Below are 13,133 nucleotides of genomic sequence, written 5' to 3' on the forward strand. Positions count from 1 at the left end.
TTGGTGAAGTTGCAGGATACAAAATTCATGCACAGAAATCTCTTGCATTCCTATACACTAACAACGAAAGATCAGAAAAAGAAATTAAGGAAACAATCCCATTCACCATTGCAACAAAAAGAATAAAATACCTAGGAATAAACCTACCTAAGGAGGTAAAAGACCTGTACTCAGAAAACTCTAATACACTGATGAAAGAAATCAAAGATGACACAAACAGATAAAGAGATATACCATGTTCTTGGATTGGAAAAATCAATATTGTGAAAATGACTATACTACCCAAAGCAATCTACAGATTCAATGCAATCCCTATCAAGCTACCAGTGGCATTTTTTACAGAACTAGAACAAAAAACTTTAAAATTTGTATGGAGACACAAAAGACCCCAAATAGCCAAAGCAATCTTGAGAAAAAAAAAAAACTGGAGCTGGAGGAATCAGATTCCCTGACTTCAGACTATACTACAAAGCTACAGTAATCAAGACAATATGGTATTGGCACAAAAACAGAAATATAGATCAATGGAACAGGATAGAAAGCCCAGAGATAACCCCACGCATGTATGGTCAACTAATCTATGACAAGCATATACAATGGAGAAAAGACAGTCTCTTCAATAAGCAGTGCTGGGAAGACTGGACAGCTACTTGTAAAAGAATGAAATTAGAACACTCCCTAACACCATACACAAAAATAAACTCAAAATGAATTAGAGACCTCAATGTAAGACCGGATGCTATAAAACTCTTATAGGAAAACATAGGAAGAACACTCTTTAACATAAATCACAGCAAGATCTTTTTTGACCCACCTCCTAGAGTAATGGAAATAAAAACAAAAATAAACAAATGGGACCTAATGAAACTTAAAAGCTTTTGCACAGCAAAGGAAACTATAAACAAGACAAAAAGACAACCCTCAGAATGAGGGAAAATATTTGCAAACAAATCAATGCACAAAGGATTAATATCCAAAATACATAAACAGCTCATGCAGCTCAATATCAAAAAAACAAACAACCCAATCCAAAAATGGGCAGAAGACCTAAATAGACATTTCTCCAAAGAAGATATACAGATGGCCAGCAAACACATGAAAGGATGCTCAACATCACTAATCATTAGAGAAATGCAAATCAAAACTACAATGAGGTATCACCTCACACCAGTCAGAATGGCCATCATCAGAAAATCTACAAACAACAAATGCTGGAGATGGTGTGGAGAAAAGGGAACCCTCTTGCACTGTTGGTAGGAATGTAAATTGATACAGCCACTCTGGAGAACAGTATGGAGGTTCCTTAAAAAACAAAAAATAGATTTACCATATGACCCAGCAATCCCACTACTGGGCATATACCCAGAAAAAACTATAATTCAAAAAGACACATGGGGCTTCCCTGGTGGCACAGTGGTTGAGAGTCCGCCTGCCGATACAGGGGACACAGGTTCGTGCCCTGGTCCGGGAGGATCCCACATGCCATGGAGCGGCTGGGCCTGTGAGCCATGGCTGCTGAACCTGAGTGTCCGGAGCCTGTGCTCCACAATGGGAGAGGCCACAACAGTGAGAGGGCTGTGTACCGCAAAAAAAAAAAAAAAAAAGACACATGTACCACAATGTTCATTGCAGATCTATTTACAACAGCCAGGTCATGGAAGCAACCTAAATGTCCACAGACAGACGAATGGATCAAGAAGATGTGGTACATGTATACAATGGAATATTACTCAGCCGTAAAAAGGAATGAAATTGGGTCATTTGTAGAGACATGGATGGACCTAGAGATTTTGTCATACAGAGTGAAGTAAGTCAGAAAGAGAAATACAAATATCGCATATTAATGCATATGTGTGGAATCTAGAAAAATGGTACAGACGAACCAGTTTGCAAGGCAGAAATAGAGACACAGATGTAGAGAACAAACACGTGGACTCCAAGGGGCAAAAGCAGGGGTGGGGAGTGGAATGAATTGGGAGATTGGGGTTGACATATATACACTAACATGTATAAAATAGATAACTAATAAGAACTTGCTGTACAGCACAGGTAACTCCACTTTGCTGTACAGTAGAAACTAACACAACATTGTAAAACAACTGTACCCCAATGAAAAAATTAATTAATTAAATTAAATTTTAAAATTAATCAATTAATTAAATATGTTGGGAAAGGAAATCTCCCGCTTATAGTCTTTCAATACCCCACTCAGCCGCGTAAGAATGGGCCTTGGGCCTGGACAATTCCTCATCAAGAGATAAAGGGCCCACGCAGCCCTGCTGGACTTGCCAGGCTCAGTGTGTGCTCCTCTGCTCTGCTTAGCTACATGCATCACACAGCACCTGGCCAACCCCTCTGCTGTATCTGTCCCCTGCGGGGGGTGGGGGGGGACAGTGTTCTTCCGATGCAGCACAAGAGGGCTGCGTGCAACCCATGGCCCTGCAGCAGCTGCCGGGAGGAGCCCCCTGGCGTGGAGACCGATGCCCACTCTTGAAGCAGAACCGGCTAAGTCTCTTCTCTGCGTCAGGAGAGACTTGTTCCATGCAGTGCTTGTTTGTGTTGTTTCCCTTGGTACCTCTGAGTGCAAATTGCTTGACACAATTTTTTTTAAACTTCGTTTAAGCACTCACCTATTGAAGTCGGCATCTGGGCTGATTCCTGGTTTAGGCTGTTACGAAGAAAGCAGCTACCAACATTCATGTACAGGGTTTCGTGTGAACATAAGATGTTGCTCTGCAAAATATCCTGGGAAGAAGATGAAAAGACAAGTCACAGACCAGGAGAAAATATTTGTAAATTGAAAATCTGACAAAGGATTAGTATCTAGAACATACAAAGAATTCTCAAAACTCGACAGTAAAAACACAAAAAATCTAATAAGAAGGTAAGTTAAAGACATGAAGAAACATTTCATTAAAGAGGGTCTACAGATGGCAAATCATCACATGAAAAAGATGTAAAACACCATTGTCATTAGGGAAATGCAAATTAAAACCAATGAAATACCATAACTTCCTATCAAAATAGCTAAAATGAAAAATAGTAACGCATCAAATCCTGGTGTGGATGTGGGGAAACCGAATCCCTCACGCACAGCCAGGGATGGGAAGGTAACACGGTGCAGCCGTTTGGGAAGACAGCTTGGTGGTTTCTTTAGAAACTGAACACGCAACCACTATACAAGGCGGCAACTGCACCCCGGGCCTTATCCCAGGGAAAGGGAAACTGACGTTCGCACAACAATCTGAACACGAATGTTGGTAGCAGCTCTATTCATAACAGCCAGAACTGGGGAACAGCCCAGGTGACCTTAAACCAGCTGCGGCCGTGCACACCACACAAAACTACCCAGCCATGGAAAGGAGAGAAGAACCCAAAGTTCACACACCGTACGATTCCATGTATATGGCATTCTTGATGTGACAAAGTTATAGAATGAGGTGACATGTCAGTGGTCCCAGGGGTAAGGAGGGGCGGGGGCAGGACAGAAGTGTGGCTCCTTGGGCTGGTGGGAACGCACTGTGCCCGGCCTCCATCGCCACGGGTTTCCTGGCAGTGATGCTCACCACAGTTGTGTAAGACGTCGTCATGAGGAGAGACCAGGTAGAGCGGACACAGGGTCTCTCTGTACTATTCTTTACAACCGCATGTGAACCTACACTGATCTCGACACAGAAAACCAAGTTAAAATTCATAAGGATCAGTAATGTTTTCTGGGCACGTGCTGTGTGCCTTCCGGTCCCCATAGAAGCCCTGCAGGGTGGACGTCCTTGTTGTCCCATTTTAGATGAGGACACTAGGCTGAACAAGGACAGACCGCTCCCCCAGGGTCACCAGCCAGTGGTGTGGAAGCTGGGATTCTGGCACAGGGAGCTGGCCCAGCTCTTAGGACCCGCCCCCCTCCACTGCCTCTGCAGGCCCTTCAGTCTGGGCCCCATGAGGGATGTGCCCTCCCTCCCTCCCTGGCCGGGCTCCCGGGCCCTCTTTGTCTGAAAGGGCAGTGTCCACTGCACCCAGTGCCCCATGCCCTCCTCCCACCCGGGGAGAGCCGTTCCTGCCCGCGCACATCTCTCAGCACTGCTGGGCCAGCCCCCCCGGATGACCCCGGCCACAGGCACCACCTGGCCTGCACGTGGGACAGACCAGAGGACCAACTCCCAGGAGGCAGCTTCGGCCAGTGGCAGTCTTCAGGGAGACACCCGCTTCCTGTGCAGCTCTGAGGCCCGGTGGTCACTGCACACTCAGGCCTCCTGTGCTGACACCCTGCTATTCCCACCTGGCTTCCCCACTCCCCTATGCTGTATCGCAGGTAGACCCCTGTCCCCATCCATTCTTGGGAGACGCACCCTAAGATGTGCTCCCAGGAGATTCTGTGCCTCATCCACGTCCAGCAGCCCCTAGTCTGGAAGGCTACCACGTGAGTGTCCTGGGGCGGCTGCCACACATCACCACAAACTGGGTGGCTTAAAACAACAGGAATTTGTTCCCTTACAGTTTGGGAGGCCAGAAGTAGGAAATCAGTACCACCGGGCTGAAGTCAGGTGTCAGCAGGGCCGAGCTCCCTCTGGAATCTCGAGGGGAAAATCCATTATCCGTTCCTCGCTTCTCCCAGCTCCTGGAGGCTGCTGGCTTCGCTGGCTCGTGGCCGCATCCCTCTACATCTCTGCAGGTGCGGTCAGATGGCTTCTCCTGTTCTGTCTGCAAAATATCTCCTTCCGCCTCCTCCCTATACGGAGATGCGGTTGCAATTAGGGCTCACCTGGACAATCCAGGCCAAGCTCCCCATTTCCAGATCTTTACTTTAAACCTGTGCAAACACACTTATTCCTTATAAGATACAATTACCGGATCCAGGGGTTGGGACCTGACATCTTTGGAGGAGCCATTAGTCAGCCTGACACACTCCCAATCCATAGCTCTGGCCAGACTCCCCCATCCCCTTTGGACATTTGTCCTGTCTTAATCTGAACTCATCTGTCCCATCCTAAACCGGAACCGCCATAGACATCTTAACCATGGCTGAACCACTGGTTCTGTCCTCCAGGCTAGGAATCGGGCACCATCCTCACCCCACCTCTCCCTCCTCCATCTTCACCCTGACCTAGCCCCCAGGCCCATCCATCCTAGTCCAGAGACCCTGGTGCACTTGTGGGAGGTGAGGTCAGTTGAGGTCATGCTTCCCATCTGTTCACTGACCAAAAAATGCCCAGTGCCGCTGTGGGTCACGTGTCCCCTCGGCCTCACTCCCGGGCTCCTTGGCTGCAAGTCCCTTCTCCCCCCCCAGAAATGCCAGCAGCCCCCATGCCTCCGTCCTTCAATCTCGCCTCACCCGCTTCTGTCCAGACAACTCCAATCATAGCCACCTCAAGGCACTCTCCTGTCCCCGAGACTAGAACCCTGGCCTGTCGACCACTGTAGCCCCAGGGCCAAATTCTGAATGGACCAGAGGCCTTCCCCTCTGGATGTCCCTTGTCACCTGGGACAAGTTGTTAGGTGTCACCTGCACCTAACACCAAGTCTAACACCTCCATCCTCATCTCAGGACTGCTTCTCCTTCTATGATTTTAAAGCACCGAAAAACAGCCTCTTGCAGATGACAGCCTGCCAGGCTGTTACAGCTCAGGCCTTTCTCTCCGTTTAGAGTTCGCCTATCTTCTCCACTGGACCATGTCCCACACCCAGCTGGCGGTGACTCTGTGTCTTGGCCACCATGGTTGTCCCCAGTCTAATACGTTGCATGGCATGTAGTAGGCACTCAATAATATCCATGACTGGCTTTTCCATTTAACGTTTTGTGGGCATTTTGGTAATTAACATATCAATATTTTGATGTTGATCCAATGCTGTGTTACATGGACTTGCCCTGACCCGTACCAACGGATGCACAGACTCTGTACTTATCTGCTCCACACACAAAGCTCCAGGAGCTCTTTGTGTATGAGTCGCTGACTGCATCTCTGCTGGTTTCCGTGAGCTAGGTTTCTAGGAATGCAGTTACTGGCCTGAAGCACTTTTGGTTCAAACCAGGAGCAGCTTCTTCACTAGCTCAGCCCAGGGTGGGAAGGGCTGGCCACCTGGTTTAAGCCTCTGACCCATCCACCCTAGGCCTGTCCTTCCTTCCGACCGAGGTGCAGGTCTGTCCCAGCAGGAGGGATGAGGCTCCCAGGGTCTGCACCCTGCTCGGCCTGGGCAGTGCTCTGCAGTGCGCCCTCTTGGGGCATGTGTCCAGGGACCCTGCAGCTGGCCCCTGGGCCCTCACGAGGAGCTCAGGCCACTGCTTTGGCAGTGAGCTCAGGCTTCCAGGTGGCCTGCAGGCCTGGACACTGGCTGCCCCCAAGGCTGCAGGACCCAGGTGTGCTGGCCACCTTGGCCCTCTCTGCAGACCACTGCCCCTCCTTCACCCTCACACCCCAGTGTCCAGCAACCCTGAGGCCAGGTCCCTGTGGCCCTGAGACCTGTCCCCAAGCCCACAGCTAGACTATTGGGCTTCTTTATAAATTGAGATAAAACCCAGGTAACATAAAATTAACCACTTTAGCCATTTAAAGCACCCAGTTCAGTAGCATTTAGTGCATGTTAGTACATTCAGAGTTGTGCTCTATCCAGTTCTACAGAATTTTCAAGCCCCCAGAGGAAACCCTGCACCTATTAAGCATCGCTTCCCAGTCGCCTGTAATTAAACAAGGAGGTCGTCAGACAGTGGCTCTGATGCCAGGTAGCCACAGAAGCCAGCCGACGCCTAAGTCAAGTCACTGCGCTCGAATCTGGGAAGATGAGGCCTGAAGACACCGAACACAAACAGCTGTGGGGTCTCCCCAAATACGGCAGCTGCTTAAGCTGTGGCCAAATTTTCCTACTCTCCGAGTCTCCTCTATAAAAACCCCTCCCCGCTCCTGTCGGGCGGGCCTGGGGGGGCTCCAATCACCTCCAGTTTCACATCGATGTTTGTTCACATAGACCCTTGAAAACATGTACCGTGCCTCAGTTTACCCAGCTCCCGCCAGGCCCTAGTCCTCGCCGATCTGCTTTCTGCGTCTGTGGACCTGCCTGCTCTGGACACTTCATACAAACGAGACCACACGAGACGTGGCCGATGGTGTCTGGCTCCTTTCCCTCTGCATCACGCTTTCGAGGTTCCTCCAGGCTGTGGCAGGATAGGTGTCCCCTCCCTTTGACGGCTGAGGGCTATTCCAGGGCGTGGACTGCAACCCTGACCCGTGAGGGCCGTGCCCCGTCCCCCCTCCTGACCGCCCTCAGCTCAGGGGACTCAGCCCAGGCCCCGCGGCCCCCAGGCGGGCGCTCGCCCCAGCGCAGCTCGCAGAGGTCTTGGGAGGATACCGGGGAAGCTCATTCCATTCAGACCAAACAGCTGCCCAAGACACCCACGAACATGCACCCACGCAGCACACTGCCCCCAGCCTGTGGAGAAGTGGCGGTTACGGCCGTTGTCCCAGAAACCATGAGCCTGGGTGTTTGTCCCCAAGGTGGGTCTGGGTCCCCCCCTGCCAGGGGCCCAGCCTCTCCCTGTGACCCTGAGCAGAGAGGCCGCCTTCACCTAGACACAGTGGGGGAAAGGACCAGCTTTCCTCAAGAAGTGGGGGCGACAGATCTGGGCCGAGACCCCCCGGCTGCAAGGTGGCATGTCTGTCCTCGGTGGAGAAGACGCCGGTGCGGGAGCGGAGGCCAGCTGCCCAGGCCGTCCTGCCGGGCGTGCCAGGCTCTCTTCCCCAGGCTGGGTTCCGAGGCCAGGGCTGGCCTCCAGACACCTGAGGCAGGCACTCCCGAGCCAGTGGGTACAGCTGCCCGCAAAGACAGGGCCTGGCCGTCCACCAAGTGTGCGGGAACTTCCTCTGTCTGCCCTTCAGCCAGGCTGGGCTTCCACGGTAAGGCAAGGTGTGAGCCTGCACCCAGGTCCCAGAGGGCAACCCAGACGGAGGGAGTGACGCCGGGAGACGGGGGAGAGCAAAAATGGCATCCAGGTTTTAGTGGCCGGGGTGCCAGGGTCAGTGGAAGGCCCCTCTGAGCTGTTCCGGAGAGAGAGCTGTGCTGGTAGCCGACACCCAGCAGCCCGCCGCAGACTGGGAGCTCCGTGCCCACAGGAGAGGGTGTGCAGAAAAGGGAGCCCTCCTACACTGCTGGTGGGATGTAAATTGGTGCAGCCACTACGGAGAACAGTATGGAGGTTCCTTAAAAAACTAAAAGTGGAGCTACCACTGATCCAGCAATCACACTCCTGGGCATATATATGGAGAAAACCATAATTCGAAAAAATACATGCACCCCAATTTCATTGCAGCACTGTTTACAATAGCCAAGACATGGAGGCAACCTAAATGTCCATCAACATTTAGGATGGTGGTACATATATACAATGGAATATTACTCAGACATAAAAAATGAATGAAATAATGCCATTTGCAGCAACATGGATGGACCTGGAGATTATCATACTAAGTGAAGTAAGTCAGACAGAGAAAGACAGATATCATATGATATCGCTTATATATGGAATCTAAAAAAAACAAAACAAATGAAATTATTTGTAAAACAGAAACAGACATGCAGACTTAGAGAACAAATTTATGGTTTCCAGGGGGGGAAGGGTAGAGGGGAGGGATAGACTGGGAGGTTGGGATTGACATATACACACTACTATATTTGAAATAGGTAACTGAAAAGGATATATATGTAGAGCACAGGGAACTCTGCTCAATACTCTGTAATAACCTAAATGGGAAAAAAACTTAAAAAAGAATAGATCCATGTATATGCATAACTGAATCACTTTGCTGTACACCTGACACTAACACATTGTTAATCAACTGTATTTCAATGTAAAATAAAAATTTTAAAAATAATAAATAAATGAAAAATAAATACCTCCTCCTCACCCCTCCTGGGAGCAGCTGACCCATCAGCCACTCACACCTTAGTATGACTTTGTTCCCACTGCACAGACCCTCTCACAGTGCGGTAGCCACAGCAGCTGTACTCATGTTTCAGGGGCACCCAACCCCTGTGAGATTCTGATTCCTCTACCCGAAAGGAGACTTCGACTCCGTACCAGCCTTGAGGAATTTCAGGATATCAAGGATCAAGGACAGATCTCTGGAGTATTTAGAGAGGGAAAGGAGAGGTTAACCACAGAGGAATGAGGATCCAATCAGCAACAGGCTTCTCATCAGTCCCAGTGGGTCCCAGAAAACAATGAAGTCAACCTTTAACGTCAGGAGGTGGGTATTTTGAACTCAGAATCTATCCTCAGCCGAACCAACAATTACATTTGCATTTCCAGATATGCAAATTTGGGGGAAGTAATCTGTTAATTCTCCTTTTGTGCCCTTTCTGAGAAAATTTTCTTGAGGATGTACTCCAACGACGCCAACAACGACAAAAGGAATTCAAGAAAAAGAAAGAAATGGAATCCAAGAAAACAGTTGCATTAACCCAAGAGTGAAACACGAAAGTAAATTCTAGTCTGAGAGCCTAGATAACAGCCAGTACAAAAACTAGCGCTCCAGAAGGGAAGCTGGCTGGCCTTCCTGATGTGGAAGCATGCTTGTTCCATCAATATGGAAAAAGAAAGGCCGTTAGCAATGCCAGGATAAAGAGTTACAGATGAGTGTCATGGGCCCAGATGAGGCATCCTGATGCGATTTGGAGCAATTGATAGAATGTAAAAATTATACATCCATTTCAACATGAGACCTGGATCATCCCCTTGCCAGAAGCCAGGCTCAGTGGTATAGGAAAGGAATAATATTTATAAAATCATAATATATTTTTACTAGCTTTAGAATTATAGACTCAACATAGTGGCAATTATAGGGGAAACACAGTTAACAGATTGAGGACAGAGTAAGTGTTATAAATTCTCCCCTAGCCGTTTGTTAAATTGCAACCCTCACCTCCCTCCCTCTTCTCCCAGCTCTAGTTTTCTCCACAGCTCTCATCACCACCTGATACCCTCTTGCACTGTTGGTGGGAAAGTAAATTAATATAACCACTATGGAGAACAGTATGAAGGTTCCTTAAAAAGCTAAAAATAGAACTACCATAGGACCCAGCAATCCCACTACTGGGCATATACCCTGAGAAAACCATAATTCAAGAAGAGTCATGTGCCACAATGTTCACTGCAGCTCTATTTACAATAGCCAGGACACGGAAGCAACCTAAGTGTCCATCGACAGATGAATGGATAAAGAAGATGTGGCACATATATACAATGGAATATTACTCAGCCATAAAAAGAAACGATATTGAGCTATTTGTAGCGAGGTAGATGGACCTAGAGTCTGTCAGGTAGCGTGAAGTAAGTCAGAAAGAGAAAAACAAATACCGCATGCTAACACACATATATGGAATCTAAAAAAAAAAAAAAAAAAGGTTCTGAAGAACCTAGAGGCAGGACAGGAATAAAGACGCAGACATAAAGAATGGACTTGAGGACACAGGGAGGGGGAAGGGTAAGCTGGGACGAAGTGAGAGAGTGGCATGGATATATAGACACTACCAAAATAGCTAGCTAGTGGGAAGCAGCCGCATAGCACAGGGAGATCAGCTCAGTGCTTTGTGACCACCTAGAGGGGTGGGATAGGGAGGGTGGGAGGGAGACGCAAGAGGGAGGGGATATGGGGATACATGTACACATATAGCTGATTCATTTTGTTATACAGCAGAAACTAACACAACATTGCAAAGCAATTATACTCCAATGCAAATGACAGGGCATCACTGACACAGTTGGGGGGAACAGTGCAGAGAGAGGATTCCCCACTTCTTCCCCTGACACAGAAGGGAGACAGGAGAGTGTGTCCAAGGCTGGTCGCGGAAGCGGAGGTCCATACATGGGATTCTAAACTATTCATGAAAACACGGAAGGGCTAAAAACAATATACCAAAATTAAGCGGGGAATGGATGAAGTTGAAATGACTTAAGCTTCTCTTTCATACTGAGAAGTCAGATAGAAATTGCTTAAAATGGACAAATGCAGGGACAGAGTGGAAGCATTTTATTTAGAATTATGGCGGTAACAAGATCTGAAAACATAACGGTTAAAATGGTTCTCTCCTTAGAGGGGGAATGGGGTGGGAAATGTTTCTTTTTCATTTCATATCAGTCTACACTGCTTTAATATTTTTACTTTGTGTGTAATACTTTTATAATTTTAAAAATGTGGGGGAAAAGCCATGGACACAGACATCAATGTCCTTGTTTCCTGTAAAAATGTCTTCACTTGTTTATGATTTAGTCTTATCCCCTTGGACTTTATATATATCTATATTTAAAAAAGTAGCCATCGAAGAGCACATCTGTAGGGTTTGGAAACTGCAATGAAAGACATTCATGTCCATTATGTCACCTCATGTCCCCATACGAGGATTCGTGCCGCACACCTCTCCCAGAATTTCTCACCTGAAGAAAGTTTGCCTCAACCTGGGAAAAATATCTACAACAGATATGGAGGACAGAAGGGTTGACATCCTTAATAAAGAGAAACTTTCTCAAATTAACAAGAAAAAATCCTAAATATCTCAATAGAAAAAAAGGATAAAGGATATAAAGCATCTCACCAAAGGAGAAATGAAAAATTGTCAAATAAAACAGCAAATTAACTTCTTTACCCCTCAGCCTGGCAAAATTGAAAATGGAGGAGGAGGAAGAGAAAGGGAAGGAGGGGAGCAGGGAGCAGGGAGAGCCAGTAATGATGCGGGTGGGAGGTAGGGGGAGCCTGCCCCCTGGGCCCTGCAGCCAGAGGCACCATCTTCTGTGGGCCAATTGGAGGATGTGGCCAAAAGTCCAGCAGTTTTACTTCTAGGAACTGAGACTAAGGAAATAATTGGCTAAGTGTGCAAAGATGTATATCAATCAATGACAGGTGTCAAAGACACCAGGACACACACAAAGGGAGAAAGGAGGCTGGGTGAGGAGAGAGGCAGAGATTGGAGTGATGGAGGAAGCCCAGGGACCACCTAGAACCACCAGCAACTAGGAGGAAGGCAGGAAGGATGCTCTCCTAGAACCTCCAGAGGGAGCCTGGCCCTGCCCACACCTTGATTTTGGACTCCGGCCTCCTGAATTGTGAGATGATAAATGTCTATCATTTTAAGCCGCCAGCCTGTGGTACCTGGTCACATGTCCTGGGAAACTAAGTGTAATTCTTTTTTTTTTTTGCGGTACGCGGGCCTCTCGCTGTTGTGGCCTCTCCCATTGTGGAGCACAGGCTCCGGACATGCAGGCTCAGCGGCCATGGCTCACGGGCCCAGCTGCTCCACGGCATGTGGGATCCTCCCGGACCGGGGCATGAACCCATGTCCCCTGCATCAGCAGGCAGATTCTCAACCACTGCGCCACCAGGGAAGCCCCCTAAGTGTAATTCTTAACAGTGTAAGAATTAACGTTGGGCTGACAGTCTCAGGCTGGACAAGGGCGCCCAGCCTAGCGGACTGACTCCCAAGCTGGGCCTCCATCTCTGGTCCACCAATGCTACTGTGTCAGCTGGAACTGACAGGGCTCTATTCCAAAAAGGAAGATGGGAGAAGAATCCAGGGGGTAGTTTGGGTCACTTTCATTGCTCCCCTCACCCATGCAGCCAACTGTGGCCTGGAAGGTGCATCAGGTGAAACAAATGTGGCTCCAGGTGACCACCTGGTAAAGTGGCAGGCAGGTCCTCAAAGGACGGAGGGCTTCCCAGGTGAGCTAGACCCATGAAAGTAGGACAAGCACAGCAGACAGAATGATGTTTAAGCGCTCAGTGTTATCTTAAAACCGTAGGTCCCGTTTCTTCCTTTCTTTAAAAATAGGCCATATACAGAGCGGCTGGGCCCGTGAGCCATGGCCCCTGAGCCTGCGCGTCCGGAGCCTGTGCTCCGCAACAGGAGGGGCCACAACAGTGAGAGGCCCGCGTACCGCAAAAAAAAAAAAAATAGGCTGTATAGACTGGGAGAAAATATTTGTAAATGATGTGACTGACAAGGGTTTAATTTCCAAAAAATATACACTAAGTCCCCTACATACAAACGAGTTCCATTCCAATAGCACGTTTGTGAGTCCAATTTGTTCATAAGTGCAACAAAGTTAGCCTAGGTACCCAACTAACACAATCAGCTGTATAGTGCTGTACTGTAAT

The 13,133-nt window shown here is 48.3% G+C and overlaps 1 protein-coding gene across 1 annotated transcript in view; it reads right to left on the reverse strand.

Moving 5' to 3' along the window:
• CUNH10orf143 (chromosome unknown C10orf143 homolog) overlaps positions 1–13,133 on the reverse strand; it is a 106,555-nt gene that overhangs the window by 11,114 nt on the left and 82,308 nt on the right. The window contains exon 4 of the mRNA XM_027112964.1: positions 2,631–2,745. Within this exon, the coding sequence (XP_026968765.1) occupies positions 2,631–2,745 (115 nt within the window). The remainder of the gene's footprint in view (positions 1–2,630; positions 2,746–13,133) is intronic.

Source organism: Aethalodelphis obliquidens, unplaced genomic scaffold (assembly GCF_003676395.1).
Source record: "Aethalodelphis obliquidens isolate GAN/ISIS:26980383/991018 unplaced genomic scaffold, ASM367639v1 scaffold11, whole genome shotgun sequence".
Classification (NCBI taxonomy): domain Eukaryota; kingdom Metazoa; phylum Chordata; class Mammalia; order Artiodactyla; family Delphinidae; genus Aethalodelphis; species Aethalodelphis obliquidens.